This window comes from Sphaerodactylus townsendi, linkage group LG01 (genome assembly GCF_021028975.2).
Source record: "Sphaerodactylus townsendi isolate TG3544 linkage group LG01, MPM_Stown_v2.3, whole genome shotgun sequence".
In the NCBI taxonomy this organism is placed as follows: Eukaryota; Metazoa; Chordata; class Lepidosauria; order Squamata; family Sphaerodactylidae; genus Sphaerodactylus; species Sphaerodactylus townsendi.
Window position 1 is genome coordinate 104,385,996 of NC_059425.1, and position 19,568 is coordinate 104,405,563.

General features: G+C 41.0%; 1 protein-coding gene across 2 annotated transcripts in view; it reads right to left on the reverse strand.

Moving 5' to 3' along the window:
- Window positions 1-17,111, reverse strand: part of ADGRG6 (adhesion G protein-coupled receptor G6) — a 131,265-nt gene extending 114,154 nt beyond the window's left edge. For both annotated transcript variants that reach the window (XM_048489559.1, XM_048489551.1), the window contains exons 1-2: window positions 16,761-17,111; window positions 9,483-9,580 (exon numbers count right to left, since the gene is read on the reverse strand). In XM_048489559.1, the coding sequence (XP_048345516.1) occupies window positions 9,483-9,580; window positions 16,761-16,762 (100 nt within the window). In that variant the 5' untranslated portion in view covers window positions 16,763-17,111. The remainder of the gene's footprint in view (window positions 1-9,482; window positions 9,581-16,760) is intronic.
- Between the last annotated feature and the right edge of the window lie 2,457 nt (window positions 17,112-19,568).

The window sequence follows — 19,568 nt, forward strand, 5'->3', positions numbered from 1 at the left end:
GGTGTCTGCCTGGACAACAGGGCTAACTAATTCCCATTGTATCACCCTAAAGTGATTTAATCAGTTGTCTGAGAACACCGTTACTTACCCTATCTGAGCCCAATCGATCAATACTGAAGAGATTAGAGCGGTATTCCTGATTCCTCTCCTATCTTATTATTGGAACCTGAGAAAGAAGTCAATTCTTTGTCTCTAGGTTTTATGCCAGTTTACTCATAACTGCTTCAGGAGCCAATTTGGAGTATAAATAATGCTTCTTTGACCATTTATAGTATATGTGTGTGTGTTCTGGATTCATGCACATACCCAACTTGTATGTGTGCAATTTCATTTGCTCATGCCACTAGTCGTTTTCCTCTTTCCTCCTCAGGGTTTCTTTCCCTGGACATCCCTTTAACACAGGTAACTATCACTCATCCTCGAAACCCTATCCAACTTTCTCCCTTTTCTTTTAGTCAGCTCTTGAACAATTGTTTTGCTACTTTCATTCTTCAATAAAACCATATTTTAATTATACAACTGCCTACTCATTTGAGTTTTCATCCAGGACCATCCTTGTATACATAGGTTACTGATCCCGGTTACATCATTTCACCCTCTGACCCTTGCTGCACAGCACAAATAAAAGGTACTGCAAACATTTTAAAAAGAGCCGTTTTGACTTTTTTTGTCCACACAGCACAAACAAAAAAGTGTTAACAGGGAAAGCAGTTCTTTTTCCACCTTCCTGCCCATTAGCTCTCACTCTCACCCACCGTTTTTTCCTGCTTGTGATTCTCTGCCCCACCCGCCATTTGCTGGAGTTTTGCAATGGAGGTTTCCTCTGCTTGCAGCTCATCTGCACACAATTTCACTGTATAAAGTACATTAATAAAGTTAGTTTAGGCTGGTGATCCTGCGCTCATGTCATTTTTTCTTTGTTTTTGTTTTGAAGGAGGTATCTTCAAAGTCATGACACCTCGAAACATGTGCATATTGCCTGGAAACCTGGAAATAGTAATTCAGCTGGAAACCTGGAAACAGTAATTCAGCTTCTCTCTTTAATATCACAGCGATAAGTTTTCGACCTGGGGGGAAAAGACTGCATTTACATTTACATCTATTTGATTTTCTAGTGCTCAAATGCTGTAGTATTTTGCTTTTCAATTGTATAGTGATTGTTTTATCCAGTAATTGCTTATATACAACAAGCACCCTGTGAGGTGGGTGGGGCTGAGAGAGCTCCGAGAAGCTGTGACTAGCCCAAGGTCACCCAGCTGGCATGTGTGGGAGTGCACAGGCTAATCTGAATTCCCCAGATAAGCCTCCACAGCTCAGGCAGCAGAGCTGGGAACCAAACCCGGTTCCTCCAGATTAGATACACGAGCCCTTAACCTCCTACGTCACTGCTGCGTAGAGTACGAGAGAAGCAGAGGGGTGCCTGGCTAGTCCAGAAATCACAGTGGTTAGAGATATTCTCAAATCTCCCCATATTTCCATGGTAGCTGAATTAAGGAAAGGAATTCTGATTTTAACAGAGGAACTTACTGCAGGTGATCAGACTGTGGTGCTTATAGTAGCCTGCTGATAGCAGTGAAGAGTAAATCTTATTTGTGAAACTGAATGAGTGGAATAAGGCAAGATGGGTGAATTTCTTATAAGTGGATTCCACACAGCACAGATGTAACACCTTTAGGATGTTATAAAAAGTGTTTTGTGGAAGAACTTTGCACAGCTCTCTTCCCCAAAACAAGTTCAGTCCACTATATTTGTCTCAACCTGGGTTTTTCAAAAATCACTAAACTAGCAATCTTTTTCCTGGCTTGAAGACGATTCCTACCCACTGAGCAAATGCAAGCAGGCACACAATACTTTACTTTTCCTGCCCAAACCTCTTACTTCAGTTTCCACCACTCGTGCCGGCATTTTGTGTTCCGCAGCAGATTCTCCATGAAGTTTCCCCACAGAGGTTTCCTCTGCTTGCAGCTCACCCATTTGCTATTTCAGTGTAAAAAGTAGATGACTAAAGTTTAACCAAGAAATCCTGTGCATATGTCATTTTTCCTTTTTTGTTGGTTTAAGGGGGGGCGTCTGAAAAGCTACAGCAACATGATTGGATAAGCTGCAACATGTGCATATTTTTGTCGCTGTAGCTTTGCAGACATCCCCCTCAAAACAAAAAAGGGGGGAAACGGCACATGTATGGGGGGGGGAAAGCACTCACATACAATAAAGACATCTCAAAAGTAGAATCAGTATTGGATACCCTACATTTTAGCTCATTAAATGCCATACTTTATTTGCTTACACATTTCAGATCACAGAGAGAGGGATTTCTTGTCAAATTAAGGGCATGTCTATACTCCATTTCAAAATTAAGTTAGCATTTTTGTCTGTCTAGAAATCCTGTAAGCTGTACTTCTGTGAGAGGGCCTGGAGTTTTCAGTCTTTTGTAAATCTGCAAATGGCCTTGGTACCATCAGCTTAGATCCTGTCTGTTAGCCATTTAAAGTCTGTGGTTTAAATGTTGCAAATGAATAGCTGTATCTTGGCTATCTGTTGTGAAATAGGGTATGTGAAATTATATATGCATTTCACAATATGATACCACAAAGCTACTACAGATTACTATCATTTTTCCACTCTAAGCCTCTTTCTAACATGTCAACAGACCAAGTCATACATGGTAATAAATTTTTTTATGATGGTCATTTGTAACAAGTCATGAGGAACAGAGTCCAGTGTTAAGTCTTGAACCTTAAGCCAAAGCATTTCTTGATTAGGCATCAAAGCACCAAAGCTTGACAAAGCTAGTTCTGACAAACCTGGCTTTTGCCATTCCCTTCATTCCACTGAAAGTCCCCCTCCTGCTTTCCCAAGAAGTTGTTAAACACATTCCCTGGAGCTAAGGCGCCCCAAGGTCAGCAACAGATAGTAAGACAGTGCCACCTGACTTCCTGCCCCCACAAAATAATGGATGCAACTCTGTTTCCCATGGGACTAGGTTGTCAGGGGAAGTCTAGTTATCTACAAAGTATGTGAAGCCATACAGCAAAGTTCAAAGAATGTTCTAGATGGCAGTGGTAACATAAGGCAGGGTGGTTACATATATCTTTCAACAGCACTGAGTTGTAGCTCTAAGCAGCTACATTAAGTTAGGAATTCATCTCAATCATCTAGATACAACCCCCCGACATCTAGTTATCAGATAAGACTTCTAAAACCTCTAACAGAAAGGTTCTTCAGCTCTGAACAGCAATAAACTGATTTCAAATCTAGACACACACACACACACAAGAACACATACATACTCAGTACATTTTTACATCATTTACTCTGCAGAACAAATAGGTGGAATAGTTTTATATTTATTTAATAGGACATACTTTAACAGGTTTTTAAAAAAACAAACTAATCTTCTTGAGTGATACTGTCACCTCTTGGTTTACTTATATAAGTATCTCTTTTCTTTGATGTTCACAATGACAAAAAGAACTGCAGACTCTATCAGTCAGGTGCTATAATTCCTAATTCATTTCAGAATTTGTCCAATGTTTGACTGCATTCCCCACGTTAGTCCAATATTATTAAACTAAAGCTGCAACAACTATATCCTACATTATTGCATCTTTCATGGCATCCTATCTCTAGAAAGAGTAGAAGGACCTTCAGTGTCTTTCTCCCTTTCCTTCCAGCTACTAGTACTTGTCACATGAACCCTTTTTCTTCACCCCTTTGCTGTGATCTTATTGTACTAGATTAGGTGAGGTTGCTGGAAAAAGCCGATACCCCTTCCCTTTTCTACCCTTTTCTACATTGATGCACACTGCAGCTTCTGTTATGAAACTATGCAAAACTACATTGTTAAGTGTTAAGTATTAAGGGAGCAGAAGGCGTAGTGGTTAAGAGCAGGTGCATTCTAATCTGGAGGAACTGGGTTTGATTCCCCGCTCTGTCGCTTGAGCTGTGGAGGCTTATCTGGGGAATTCAGATTAGCCTGTGCACTCCCACACATGCCCGCTGGGTGACCTTGGGCTAGTCACAGCTTTTCGGAGCTCTCTCAGCCCCACCCACCTCACAGGTTTGTTGTGATGGGGGAAGGGCAAGGAGATTGTAAGCCCCTTTGAGTCTCCTACAGGAGAGAAAGTGGGGATATAAATCTAAACTCTTCTTCTTCTTAATGTGTATGACTGATTAATGAAGTAACAGGCTGATAGCCTTTCTGTGCCAATTTCAGAATCAGAAAATGAAATAATCGCTAACTAATTCAATTTAAGCAAATGCTTAAATTCTCTCTGAATAAATGGATACAGTTATTCATTAATTCTGTAAAATGTATGTGATTGGTTAGGTACCTTTTCAAATACATTTTAATTTTACCATGCCTTTGAAGTAAGAACGATGCGATCGGTGAACTTTTGAGATGCACTATCCCTCCCACATGCAAAAAGGAGAGAATCCTGTTAAATCAGTAAGAACCAGTTATAAATGGTTTCTGAAGACCTTATTTTAGTTAAAGTTCATTCATATTAGCCGAATAAGTCAGAAACTGAAAAAGTAGAAATTCTATGCTCCCCATATCTACTTCTGCTTATAACATGTCCTCAAAATAACATGTGGCTAAAAATGTACGTTCCAGTCTTTAAAACTAGTCACAGTGGATTTATTAAAACTTTACCTCAGTAAGTAGCTTTAGGAGACTAACCACAGAAATGTTGTCAGTATAAAATGGAGGAAAGGAGAATAAAGGAAGTAACTTTGTATCCCCATTGGAGAGAAAGATGTGGTATCATGAGAGAGATATGGTATAAATGAGTCAATGTGATATAGTGGTTAAGAATGGTGGATGGTACTCTGGAGAACTTGGTTCAATTCCCCACTCCTCAACATGAAGACTGCTTGGTGACCCTGAGTTCATCACAGTTCTCTCAGAACTCTCTCAGGCCATGTAGAAGCAGGCAATAGCAAACCAACTCCAAATGTCTCTTACCTTGAAAACCCTACAGGGTTGCCAAAAGTCACCTGAGATTTGATAGCACTTTCTACCACCATATGAGAAAGAAAAGCAAACATTTTTTTTCTTGCAATTGCCCAAATACAACAGAATTGAACCATCAATCTATTACAAAGCAAAAATCCCTTGCAAGATTAAAACACCTAAAGGAACTGGAAAAAAATTCTTTTCAAATGAAATGAAAAAGGAAACATGTTTTTCCTTGAATGGCCTACAAACAGGAAAATATTCTGAAAAGAGCAATAAATCTTGACACACACAAGACTATTGTGGGATATTTTTCACTTGATTCTTTCTAGAAATAAACATGGAGGGTTTTTTTTAAACCCCAATATTTTAACAAAGGCAAGGTGTTACATCTATGCAACATGGAAACATGCACACATCATGAACATGATACATTCATTTTTACACAATATTTACACAACATATACACAACAATCACACCCATGGTGGCACTATGAAAAAAAATTATGCTGTCTCTCAACTCCTTACTTGGGATTACATAAATGTCTGCACTGCATCCACACTTTATGCTATCATCATAGCATGAATAAATTTAATTGGCAAGCATATCCTAAATACTTATGGTCTTAGTACACTTTTAATCTTTTGCCTGTAATTGACTGCTATTCAAGGAAGCATATTTCAATAATGACTTGAAATAGTAACATGTAATAATTACTTTCAGAATTAAATTATTAACCAAAATAATGGTGTTGACTAGGAAACATTAATGTTCCCGAGTAAAACACATTCTAAGCATGACATAAACAAGAAACTTTGGGATCCCTTGGATAGGTGCATTGGTTGGTAGCCATTAAGAAAAAGTTACTAGAGCATTCCATGTGGAAGCCCCAATTAAAATAGTTGCTTGGCCATGAAGGAGTATAGATGGCTTCAACAAGGCACTCCCTTTAAGGCTGTTGAACCTCACACAGTTGTTGTGGGTCTTAAAGTTGATATTACAACTTTTCCTACAGGGAGCATATAAAAAAGCAAAATACATTTAGCTCTATTTTGTCCTGTCATGAATAATGAAAAGTTTTTAAAAGAAATACAATGACCTCCTCTTACATCTATCCTTATCAAAATTTCAAAATTAACAGCTAACACATACCATGTAAGTGATTTATACTGGCCAAGAACAATCCAGTAAAGTTACAAAGTTGAAAAAAAAAACTTTCCACATTAACTTGTTGTCCTGAATAGCCGTTTCACCACTGAATAAAGACCATTTTGTCTGAAAATTATTGGCCCTCTGCCTTTTATTAAAAAGTCTAATTAAGGCTGCCATCCTAAGCATATTTACCAGGAAGCTGCCACTCTGAACTCCATGGGCCTCTGCCAAATAAACCTGCTTAGGAAACGACAGCATGCATATTACTGCACCAGCACCGCCCACACTCATCAGTCAATCATACTTTGGGTGAATTCCTGAATTTTCTTATGACTGCTACTGCTTAATTCATTACTAGCTGTAAATCATCCTTACCATTTATATCTTCTATCACATGTGCATTTTTTCTCATTAACAAGGCGTTTTCACATAGGACTACCAACAATGAGGAAAACCCAGCAGGTATGAAGAAATACTTCCAACATCATTGCTATTATCTAATAATAAACTATACCGATGATGAAAGCCACAAAATCAGCCACACACAGATATGGCAGGCATCTTTACATATTAAACAAGATTCCACAGGAATGCATTAAAAAACTTTGTGAATTAATACTCTCCCACACACATACACACAAAATCCTAAAGCCTAATGAGGAAGAAATATGCTTCAGAATGTTTAGAGAAGCTGGGTGTTATAGAAAGGGCATGTGTGTAGACAAACCAGCATAATCAACTTCCTGAAAGCTTAGAAAATGAGGCTTGGGGATGTATTGAGTAATAATAGCTGTAAAAACATACTATAAATTAGCCTTAGGAGTTCCAGACAGCCATCCTGGGAGTAACTTCCCTGGGAGTAACTTCCTGGGAGTAACTTCCACTGAATAAAATGGATAGCCTTGTGGCTATCATTAACATTTAAAGGGGATTAAATAGAATCATATAAAATAGGTCCATCAATACCTGCCAGTCATGATGACTAAAGAGAACTTCCATATCCAGAGGCAGTAGATCTATGAACTACAGTACGAGTTTCTTCAGAACTGATCTGACATTCTAAATTTTCTGGTTGTGTTACTGGTTAAATATTTTATTGTTGCTAGTAACTTTTTAACTTTTTGGTTTGGATTGAAGGTTTAAAACATGCCCATAAGAAACAACACAGACTGTGATGCCTGGGGATACCTTGCAAAGGGGGCAGAAGCATAGTGGGGAGAAATGGCGCCCGGGACAAAATGGCACCAAACCCCCCCCCCCCGGCCCCCTTCACCCCACTTATCTGAGCTGGTGGCTTGAGAGACACCCAGTGCGCTCTGATGGAGGTGGGGTGGGGCAGTCCAGCAGCAGCCTGCCACAGCCCAGCTGGGTGCTCCTCAAATCAAGGGCCTTGCGGAAGGCATGCACTCTGATGGACGTGGGGTGTGCTGGCCCGAGGAGGAGGCTGGAGCGCCCCCCTCTCTCTGAGAGGGACGCTCCAGGCTTCATCCTCTGCACTTTTTTAAAAAACAGAAAGAGGGATCCTCTCTTGCTTAAAAAAAAGTGCTGAGGCTGGAGACTGGAGAGCCCCTCTCTATTTGAGAGGGACACTTCAGCCTCGGTGTGTTTTAAAAGAACAGAGAGAGGGACCCTCTCTTAGCTGAAAAAAAGCACTGAGGGGGACACTCCAGCCTTCAGGCTCGGTGCTTTTTTATTTTGAGAAAGGGACCCTCTCTTGGCTTAAAAAAAAGTGCTGAGGCTGAAGACTGGAGCGCCACTCTCTCTCTGAGAGGGACACTCCAGCTTCCAGCCTCAGCGCAGACCTCGCTGCTTCCAAGAGCCTGAGCAGGCTGCTCAGAGTGGGAAACGGCACGGCTGCAACTGGAGCACTCCAGCCATGGCCGCACTGCTTCCTGCTCCCAGGCTGCTTGTGTGGGGGTCATTTTGCACCCCCATGTAACTAATTGGCATGCGCCTGGGGAACATGTCCCCACATGTTCCCATGGCAGCTACACCACTGAAAGGGAGGTTCCATAAAATCAGACCTCTGACTCTAACAATCCTTCCAACCTTTGTAGGCTTTTTAATAGAGAGGATGTGGTACCCTGAATTTTTATGCTAACTGCTTCTCCGATACCCACTCCAGACCCACAGAAAAATTCTCTTTTCTCTCATAGGAACAATAAATAGCAGGCCTCAGGGAATCTTAAGTCAGATCACTTCATCCAATCCTTTTTCAAAGTTTAGGGACTTTACAGAAGAAGGCGGACTGGGTTCCCTCCAAATTTGGTTTCATTTCTTCAAAAAACAAATACCTGCTCAAGACCCCAGGAAAGATTCTACCATCAGGGGGGTTCATAGTGCTGGAAAGTTCTATATTTCCATTTTCATTTGCACTTACCCCACAAGGTGTCTGTTGTGGAGAAAGGGAGGGAGGGAGTTTGTAACTCACTTTAAGACCTTACAGGAGAGAAAGGCAGAGTATAAATCCAAACTTTTCTTCTGCTACAGCAATCATTCACAAGTGGGTCTTCCTGAATCAATCCAGTGGGAAACACTGCTATTGTCCAGTGACAGCACAACATCCAATAATGTGAGGATATAACTCTGCCAAAGTCAGCAGGTTTGCTGTGCTATGTGCTTTCTAAATATATTGTACATTGTATAACATGATGAACAGATTCTACATATATTAAATCTATACATCATGTTTCACTCTCTAGCATTCTTTAGGAATCAAAATTATAACTTCAAAAACAATAACAAAAAATTGAACAAACAAGCATACAGGAAGATGGAATTTTATTATTGCCGTGTGAAATTGCCAGAAATACTAGTTCTGAAACAAGGAAGGTGTAAGTGAAATCCTTTTCTAGAAACACTGTAGCTAAAAATTTAAAATCATGCTTCTTAGGTTATAAGAGTGGGATTCATGAGAGCTTGTGGGGTAAGCCTCACATTTCCCCTCACCTTCCCTGTTTTATCCCTTCCTCAGCTCCAGGTCTACTTTCTTTTGTGCCTTCTGGATCCACTTCCTCCCCACCTGCTCACTTTTTTCTTCCCCTCAGACTTTCTTTACCACTTGGTCTTGGTCTTTCATCCTTGCCCACTCCTAGACTCCCATAATTAGGCATCCCATTGCCCTCCAACTTGGCCTGCCATCTTTCTTCTACTGCCAGCTCACTCACACAGGATACAGAAGCAAGGCAGGGGGAGAAGGCAAACCAGAGTAGCCTCTAGTTCCCTGTGATTGCCTGTTTATGGTAGTAATCAGCTTCAAGCATCTTCTGTGCAATCCAATTAAAATCAATATATTCTACTATTTTCAGCTATTGTAGAAGGACCTGCAAGAGCCACATTCAGCAGGATAGAAGAAAAATTCCCTCTTACCTGAATGCTGCACACATACGAGGAAGATAGTGAATAAGACATGCAAACGAAGTCTCCATTTCCATTGGTAGCACCACGTTAGGCTCTCATAGGACATCCTATGGAAAATAGGTGTACAGAAAATATACTTTATTTTTGCTTTGTATGTGTTTTTAGTTCAATGACTGTAATGATAAGAATACACAGTTGGATACAGTAACCCACTGAAATATGAGTATGTTTGTGTTGCTGTAACTTTGTAGACATCCCCCTCAAAACAAAAAAAGGAAAAACAACACATGCACGGAATCACTAGGCTAAACAAATGTTATTCATCTACTTTTTACAGCAAAATAGCAAATGGATGAGCTGCAAGCAGAAGAAACATCTGTGGAGAATCTCTGTGGAGAATCTCCATGGAGAAGCCAATGCTGCCCACTAATCCACATGCCTATTACTCAATACAGGTCCCACAACCTCAGGAATAAATTTTATCAGGGTCAGAAATGGCTGCTGATAGAGAGAGATCAAAGGAAATATGCAACTCTTAACATCTTCTGCTGATGGATCACTGGATCCAAGCCAGTCTCTAAAAACATAGCATAAAGTTCGATTGAAAAAAAATGCAAATGTATATACAAGGACTGTTAAAAATAGTTGACATATCAGCTTACTTTTCAGGGTTCTCTCTTCTTCTGTGAGGTTCAGTTCAAAAATTCCGAGGCAGTGGTGAATTGGAAAAATAAAATAGTCCACGAAAAAGAACCTGCTCTTTCTGACCATGCCCCCCAAAGAAGGATAGCCTGGCAAGTAGTGAGGACTGTGGTTCTCTTGTGAGGTGGTCCCACATGAGACAAGGAGCCTTTGGAGACTTTATCTTGTGCAGGGCAACTCCAGAGGGGCAATCCCAGTGGAGAGAAGGCAGTGCATGAAGTCAGCCCTGTGGGACTTTTCCTGGAGGCCTTAGTGGCCAATTTGTTCCTGTTCTGACAGTATTTGATTTTATTCCTAGAATCAGTCACAGTGGGAGTAGACTGAAATACAAAGTTGAAAGTCTTGTGTCATATTGATTAGTTATTAAAGAGTCTTTGTTATAATAAGCCAATCCTTCCACACCCTCATTTTGCAAGCCAAATGAAATCCACTTCTGATTTTACATATATATATATATATATACCAGTCTAATTTTCTGAAATTGACAAATTAATTAACCGAATCAGCACAAAGTATCAAAGTACAAAAACACATTAGAAAAGTTCTGGATGTGTCAGTACTAGTGCGTGGTAAACTGCTATTTATTCCACATTGCTGTAAAGATAAAAAATTATTATCCAAGCACATAAAAGTCCTTTCCTGGAACTCTTGGTCCCCGTGTCATTTCACAAGAAATGCTTCTGTTCCAAAATGTTGCTTCTGTTCCAAAATGTTGAAAAAGGGTCAAACAGGTGGGTTTATTCCACATGAGTCTTTAATCTGAAATTGCCAATATTTTATTACACTTTTCTTCTGGAGGACCCAGATGATGTTGTCATTATCTAATGCAGTGCATTTTCTGTGTTGCTTTTCTGTTGTTTTTTCAGACTTGTTTTGATGTGATTGTTTTCACTTCAAATACAATTGCATGTAAGGATTCTGGTACAGAGTTATAGCAATCTTGCAAAGACTTCCCAGGGCTACAGGCCCTTTAATATTTTTTTAAAAAAACAGCTTCCATTTTTCAGCCTGAGTCATTACTTCCAGTACATTCTGTGTCCCTGCAGGTCTTGGGGAGTTACATGGAAGCTTTCATTATTACATTTGTCTCCACAGCCAAAGGTGTCTCTTCCCTTTTTTTCCATATCATAACTATGTAATTATGAACCATATATTTTAATATTGAAGAGCCATCCTTTTTCCTTCAAATGGGAAGTACCTAACAATGCCACCCTAAACAGAATTACACTTTTCTAAATCCAGCCAAATAGATGGGCTTAGAAGGCTGTAACTGAAGAGAAGAGTATTGGATTTATAGCCCACCTTTCTCTCCTGTAAGGAGACTCAAGGTGACTTACAAACTTCTTTCTCTTCCTCTCCCCATAACAGTTACCTTGTGAGGTAGGTGGGCTGAGAGAACTGTGACCAGCCAAAGGTCACCCAGCAGGAATGTAGGAGCCTGAACTAAAGTAAGTGGGGAAGCGAAGGGAGGGGGGAAGGGGGAGGGGTCAGTGGATATTTTCCACACACACCCAGCGCACACACCCCTGCCCCTTGTAGCTCCGCTACTTTTCCTTATTAATTACCATGTAGAATTATCATCCTGCTTCTGTAGTTAGTAGCAGAGTAATCCTTTGAAAGTGTTACATACCACCCTGGCATAGCGGGGGGAGTGGTTATCCGCATGTACCCCTGCTTGTGTACCAGCCTAAAAGGTGATGCTGGCATTGCAGAGATGGGAAGTCCATTCTCTGCCAATATCCAGGTCTACATACAAGAACTTCCAGGATTTTTTCCCTTTCTGTTCTCCTGCTCTTACCTTGCCATAGCAGCACATTTTTAGCTCCACAGCCAAGGAAGAATGTGTCCTCAAGACGATACAGTAGCTCTGCTGGATACATACTCATTTCCAGCCACAAGAGGATCCCTGACGACATTGCCTTCTCTGATTATCTTAACCTAGATACTCCCTTCTGTACCTAACTTCTCCTGACCACCTTACAATGTTTCTCAAGCAATCCATCTGGACACCTCCCAGAGGTTGTCCTAACACTTCCCAAAGGTCATCCTGATACCCCCCCAGAGGTGATTCTTCGCCCTATAAATATCCTACCCTCCAAAGGGCCAATCGTCCAGTGCCATTGACACCTTTCCATCTTTGTCACTGTGCCCAACGCATTGCTCCCTGGAACCAGACACTGGCTGTTTGGTTCTGAATAACAGACCTTCTTCACGTTGCAATCAGGTTGTATTACCCATATATATATTCCATACCCCCTTCTATTCCAAACCTGTTTTCCAACCTATTTATATCTTAGGAACTCTGTGTGTGTGTGTGTGTGTGTTTATTGTATTGAATCAAGTGCTTGTGAACCTCTTATCCCTATAGTAAAGACTGCCAAATTTTCTATACCTCTCCATGGATTTTCTTCCAAGAGCTGATCTTCGCATACATTGGTATTAAAAGATTCTTGCAATATCCAATCATGCAATATTAATAAGCAGTCTGCTCTGAGCTAATTTTCCCCACATTATTGAGAGACTGTCTCTCCATCCTTGGATATTTGTGCCACTGGATATTTGTGTAGAAAGCGTGAGGAGATGCTATTCTTTGTGGAAGCACTATTAGTTATGCTTAAAAAACTGAATTTCTAAAGTTGTACTAAAAAGGTTAGGAAGCAAACAGCATTTTTTTTAAAAAAAGTTTAAGCTGAACAGAGTTACCTATCTCTGAACCAATTTCATTTACTCTGATGTGATTATTTAGTAGTTTGGAGCTTAAAAGACACAATGAATTTCATGGAATTAATTAATGTCACAACTTAGCTTGTCTCTGAACCAATTTCATTTACTCTGATGTGATTATTTAGTAGTTTGGAGCTTAAAAGACACAATGAATTTCATGGAATTAATTAATGTCACAACTTAGCTTGTCCAATGAGTTATTGCTCTGCAAAAATAAATAAGTAGTTGATTATAAAACACCTGTACCCATTTTTTCTCTTCAAGCACACCTGGATAATTGTTTGTACTGTTCTCCACATTTTGGTTTGAGTGAGACCTTACAATGAATAGCCAGAGTGTTCTCCATCAGAAACAGCCAGAATAGTCAGAGTGTTCTCCATCAGAAATATCTGATGGCATAACATCTGACAACTCTTGGGCTGTAAAATTGGGATTGAAAATTCCTCATATTTTTTAACAGTCTAACTACTTTATGCTTGAGACATTACATCACTCAAACAGGTCTGCCAAATTTACTGTTCGGAATGGGAACTACTGGTCTTCAATGGCAGTTTCCCATGCTTCTGTTCTTGTTCTGCTCCCTACCATCACTGACTTTTACAAGTCACTACTTCTATACCAGTAGTAGTTTGCATCCACATTGGTCCCACTCAAAATTTTAAAAAATGAACTGTGGTATGCTCCTATGCCAGCAGCCTCTATGTGCAGCCACCATATTATACCACTGCATCATATAAAGACACATATCTAGATTTGATAGATTGCTAAGCCATATGAATGAAGACTGTTGCTCTAACAACTAATTATTCCATTAAGATTTACACCATGTTTATTAATACAGTGATCTTCACCACAAGGCCCATCCATGATCTGGTGACAGCCCTAATTGACCCAAGCATGATTCCAACATCAGGGCAGGATCTGGACAAAATCCACTCCCGCACACCACTTCCCATTCCTGCCAGACAGCTTTATCCTTCTGCTGCTATAAATATGGTCACACCAGAAGTGACAGAAACCTAGCAATGCTAGGAAGCCAACTTCCAATCTCTCAGCCCTGACCTCTCAGCACAGGATGATAGACAGTCAAGACGGAGGAATGGAGAAAGCCGCAGAAGCTGATAAGCCAGACAGTGAGATAGCACCAGAAGATGGAGGTAGGAAGAAGCCCAGCAAGGAGTAACTGTGGCCAAGCAAGAAACAGATACTGGGACCAGCCTCAATGGAGCAGGAAGAAGATGAACAAGGGGGCAGAACAGACGCTATCTTTTACCAGGAAACTGACGCACCGGCTAGGATTTGAGTCACAGAAGGGCAGCATGTTAGATGAATGAGCCTTGTCCTGAACAGGCAGCTTACTGTCTGAAGCCCCAACAATCAAAAAGAGGTATGATGCTGTACTTCTTGGGGGAAACCCCAGTCAGGCCTCAATGAGCCCTGTGGGATCTTCCTCACCTCTCTCAGTAGACACAGCTACAGTAATCACACCCTCTCACCATGGTGAGATCAGAAAAAGATTCCACACAACTGACAGTAGTGAACGATGTACTAGCAGATAATATGGCTCTCACATTGATGATTTTTGGCCAAAGTGGCCTTGGCTTGAGAAATAGCGAAAATCACAGAATTATAGCTGTAGCTGCATGTGCTCACAGGTCAGGTCACATAGTTCAACCCTCTACTGTAAAAATTTACTAGAATGCAATAATAAAATCACTACCAGTATCCTACCAGCCATCCACAGACCTAGGCTCCAGCATATTCACAAGATTCTATAAACTGTGCTATGAAAACATTCTTGTAGTGCAAAGAAACATGCCACATGGTGAAGGTAACCCCACTGTTTATAAAATCATCCCAGGATAAAAACCTGATTTGGCCTGGGGAAAATTTCACATATAACAATCACTCAGATGCTGAGCTCAAGGAACGTCCACACCCTCAATCAGAAGAAAATTAAAATGGGTACTAATTAATTCTATCCAGTCACTAGCTATGGAGTGCTCTGGTACCTAGAATTGCAAAAACAAAAAAGGCATTAATGAAGCAACTTGCTGACTCTACAGGGCTGAAGAAGGGGACAAGTTGTAAGCTGTTTTGGGTTCACACTCAGGAGAAAGGCACCGTATAAATTAAGTAAATAAATTCATATCAGACTGGAGAGCCAATCACTGTGGACAAGTGCATTATTCCAGAAGTTGAGATTGGGTCTTGAGGCTCAGAGATTAGTACTGTATCTTGTATGTTCAAGGTAAAAGTATACTACAAGACATAACATACGTCTTTTTAATTCTCACACAAATGCAAACCCATTCTACAACAGCTCTGCCTCTTTCTATCCCTTGATATCTCCTCTCCCCCTCCCCCCACTCCCTCTCTATTCAGCAGCAATACAATTTTGCTGGAGAGACTCAAGTTCATGAAATTACTTTTTTGCAGCAGCAGCAGCAGACCATGTCTTGGCTCTGAATTGGTAAAGTAGTGAAATAATATCAGATCCTCCAACATTAGCCCCCCCCAAAAAAGTTGTGACAAAATTCTTACATTTCTCTTAACTATTCTTTCTGCAAAAGCATGATCTTCTTTGTAAACAAATAATTGCTTTTATGTGTCAATTAAAAACATGTTAACACATTAATTAATGGTTAATAAAAAATGAAAGCATTTCCAGAACTGTAGAATCATTAGTTTCTTAGCCTAAAGAAAGTATGCTGTCTCTAGCATGGTAGGTTACTTCCAGGAAAGAAAACTTACCCCCGACAGGCTTACACATTGCCTACCATAAGCCCAGCAGGAATAGAAAAAAACTATTTAATTGGGAACACTCTGGAAATGGATTTTTTTAATCCTTAGCCTTTATAGCTACTTTTGTTCTCCAGTACACTTACTGTACATAACTACTTGATTTCATATCTGATTACAATAGCATATGGGCAATTAACAAGACAGTCAACAAGGCAGATGAAGCATGTTTGGTAACAGTGCTGAGTTTAGAAATACCCAAAAGTGGAACTAGAACTAGGCAATAGGGCAGCTACAGTATCTTGAAAGTATGTGGTGCCATGACATTCTCTTAGGAAAAAAAGAGAGAAAGACCTCTCTAGCAACATAGGATTCTTCTTTTGGACTGGCAAGTCTGAAAAAAAATCTTCTTCCAACCTAGAACACAGAAAGAGCAAAAGCTCTGAACATTTTCCGTTCTTCAAATCTTCCTTCCATTTTCTGTTTTTGGCACAGTATCCTCCTGGTTAGAAATAGGTCTTTCCCCAAATTGTTTCACTTGGGGTGAAGTCTGAGATTTCATTATGTTAGCTACAAGGAGATGCTTTAGCTGTACCAACTGAAATTACAGACAGAACTTCTAGCAAAAGTCACAAGCCTGTGTCAACTATGTTCACTACTACTGGAGCAGAGCCAGATACACTACAACCCCACCCCCGCACTAATAATTCATTGCCAAATAATAAAACTACTGATTTAAATGAAAACGACTGGTTTTCTTTACTGCCCTCCCTGGTATGTCCCAACAGATCTTGATACAGAAATGAAACGCCATCATTTTCTTCCTTTGGAAATAAGTTCTTTTTGGATGTTTGGGATTATGAAACTTCTCACCTGCTCTTCAGAATCCAGCTCCCCCCCAACACACACACAACTCCTGTGCTACCTTTCAGCCCCAAATTAAGTCCCCATCAACTCATGACAACGATTCCACCAGCTTGGCCTGATTATTCCAGTAGAGAGAAAAGTCGGCGCGACTGAGTGAGCTTCCAAGTGCTAGCAAGTAAGGACATCACGCAGCTGGGGAGCTGGGCAGAGTGAGCGGCGCACTCTCTCTTGGGACAAAGAGAAGAGACTTACATATTGGCATTACTTGATCCGAGCGACCATCCTCTCCTGCGCTGCTCTTCTTCCTTCCCTCGGCTCAAAGCCTCGGTAGTCAAATTCACTCGCGCTAGTCCATTCTTCAAGGGTTTGCCCAGCGTCCCCGCGCGAAGGGACCCCCGCGCCTGACTCTTTGCAGCCTGGGGAAAGGGCAGAAAGCGAAGAACAAACCGATTCCAAACTCCGCTCAAAACTTTTCTGAGCAGGATTCTGCCGCCAGAACTGGTGCCGCTGCGCTTCCCCGAGAGCGAAGAGAGGCGACGGCGACGGGCTCCGCCACTTGCGCCTCGGCTCCGCCCAGCCGGGCCATTCGCGCGCCAGGGGGAAGGGAGACCTGTCTGGGGGATCCAGGTGGCTGCAGCCAGCCTGGGTGATTCCGGGCGCATTCGCTTCGCCCGCTCTCGGTTCCGGAGGCTGGACTAAGATTTCCCGCCCCAGCCGGCATTGGCGGGGTGTGGGGCGGGGGGTATTCTTAGTGAAGGGACCCATCACTTTTCCAAACACACCACTCTATGCCCACTGTGCAGCTGGAGAGGGTCGTGAATGCCACCGCTCCTCTTCACATCAACCAACCTACCTCGGAAATGGCCATTTTACTGGAAAAGGGTAAAATGAGGATCTAAACGGATCCTCCTTAATTCATATGATTTTTGAATTGTAATGAAACGAAACAACCATGAAACTATAAAGCATGTCCTAGTCTACAGGCAGCTCCAAAATAATCATGCATCACATGCTCACTGGCGCACCAGTGGCACAAAAACTGTTTGAAAAACAGGGATATGCGAGGATCCTCAGGATTTCTGCACTAACTCACCCCAAATCCACCATCACATCACATCACCTTTCTGACCAAAGCAATCAGGCGGCACTCTCTCTCTCTCTCTCTCTCTCTGGGAAGAACCTTTGAGTCATCCAGGGGCTACTTTGGGTAGCACCCTTCACAATTAGAGGACGAATCTGCAGTGCTTGGAGTTCTTGTAGATACCAGTGTGAAGTAGGCATTCAGAAGAAGAGATGGAAATGCAGGCTTGCTTGTACTGTGCCTTACTTGGGTCGGTTTGATATTAATCCAAATTGGCTATTATTTCTGGCAATGCTTGGGAAAAATGCAAAAGAATGAGTGGAGGGTAATAAAAATTATTCACAGCAATAATAAAACATTTTGAAAGCATTTAAAATCATATGACACTTAAAACACTTTTTAGTGTTATAATAGTCAAACATTTTGAAAACATTTTGAAAATGTTGTCAAAATTATTATTTCTTATGTGTAGCATGGCCCATTCCTGTGTTTAGATTTGTGAGTTGGAACATGTTGTATAATGTGATGGTTGCTTTGTGATGTCCTGGTGCAAAAAACACATTGTTTGGTTGTTGTGGGAGAGGGTGGCCTTTGGTCATCGTTGGGGAGGGCGGCTGCCCATACGGGAAGGGGGGGGGGCGCAAAACTAATTTTGCCCCGGGCTCCATTTTCCCTAGCTATGCCTAGCTACTGTACATGGTTTGCCTTTAAAGACAACTTGAAAGCTCCAGTTGGTACAGAATACCACAGCCCAGCTAGTATAAGACAATTAGCAGAATGAGGATCAATTCCATTCTGCAGATATTCAGTTAGTTACCAACCAGTTACTGGGTTCAGTTCATGATTCTATCTATCACTTACAAAGCCCTAAAAGACATTGGACCTGTGCAAAACTGCCTCTCCTTCTATGTTGCACCTTGACAGCTGTTCTCATCTGAGCAAAACCTTCTGGGGGTGCTACCCTGTTAACAGGCCCACTTGGCAACTGCCTGTTCATGCATGCTGTATGTGGCAGCTTCTGCATTGTGGAGAGGTCTGCTCAGGAAGGCCCCATACATCTTATTTTGCAAAATGGGCAAAGGATAAATGTTCAGGAAGACATTTTCATAAAGCGATCAGAACTACCGTATCATGGATTGCCTCAGGAGGTTGCTTCTATAAGGGAAAGTGTTACAGTTTATTGCACTGTTTATTACATGCATCACTCTCTTTTTGCTGTAATTCAGGGTCTTCTGATTTTTTTAACTCTGTCTTTTGAATGGTATGTCAGACTTTAAACAATTACGTTGGTGGGCAGCTTGTTGCCTACGTTGACTGTTTTGTTATCTTAGAAATCTTTGCTGTTGATTTAATTATATTTGTCACATTTAAAAAGTAAGAAGAAAGTTCCATGAAACAACAGAGTATGTAATTAATTGTAACTTAAATCGATCAGTACTATTTTCATGGAAGCATTTTTATATGCTCTCATCGAGCCTACATGTTTCCAGCAAATTATCTAGATGTATTCCAGTGATGTGCTCTCTAGGCCACTTACCACTGTTTTGAATTGATTGAACCAGTCCACTTCTACCGTACACCAGCAGAAACAAACACTAACATGCCATCAGGCAAGTACGCTTCAAAACTCACTTGAATGCATACGTTTGAGTTCTAAACATTACACGGTGCCTGCTAATTTCCCCCTTTCTCTTCCTTCTTTTTCTTTCATAGCATTTGTATAGGAGACTTTTTCATTCATTCATTCAATGCTAGCTATTTTCTTTAAACACACACACACACACACACACACACACACACACAATTACAAGGTTATTGAAATCAGTGTTCTCACAAGTATCAGAAAACCAGCAGGATAATCATGTTGTAAATGAGAAGAGAGGGGTTCACCCTCTCAAAATAACACATATATCTTACATGAAATATGTATCATGAAAGCCATGTTGTTGTACCAGAAAATGAACTTCTGGAACAGTTTT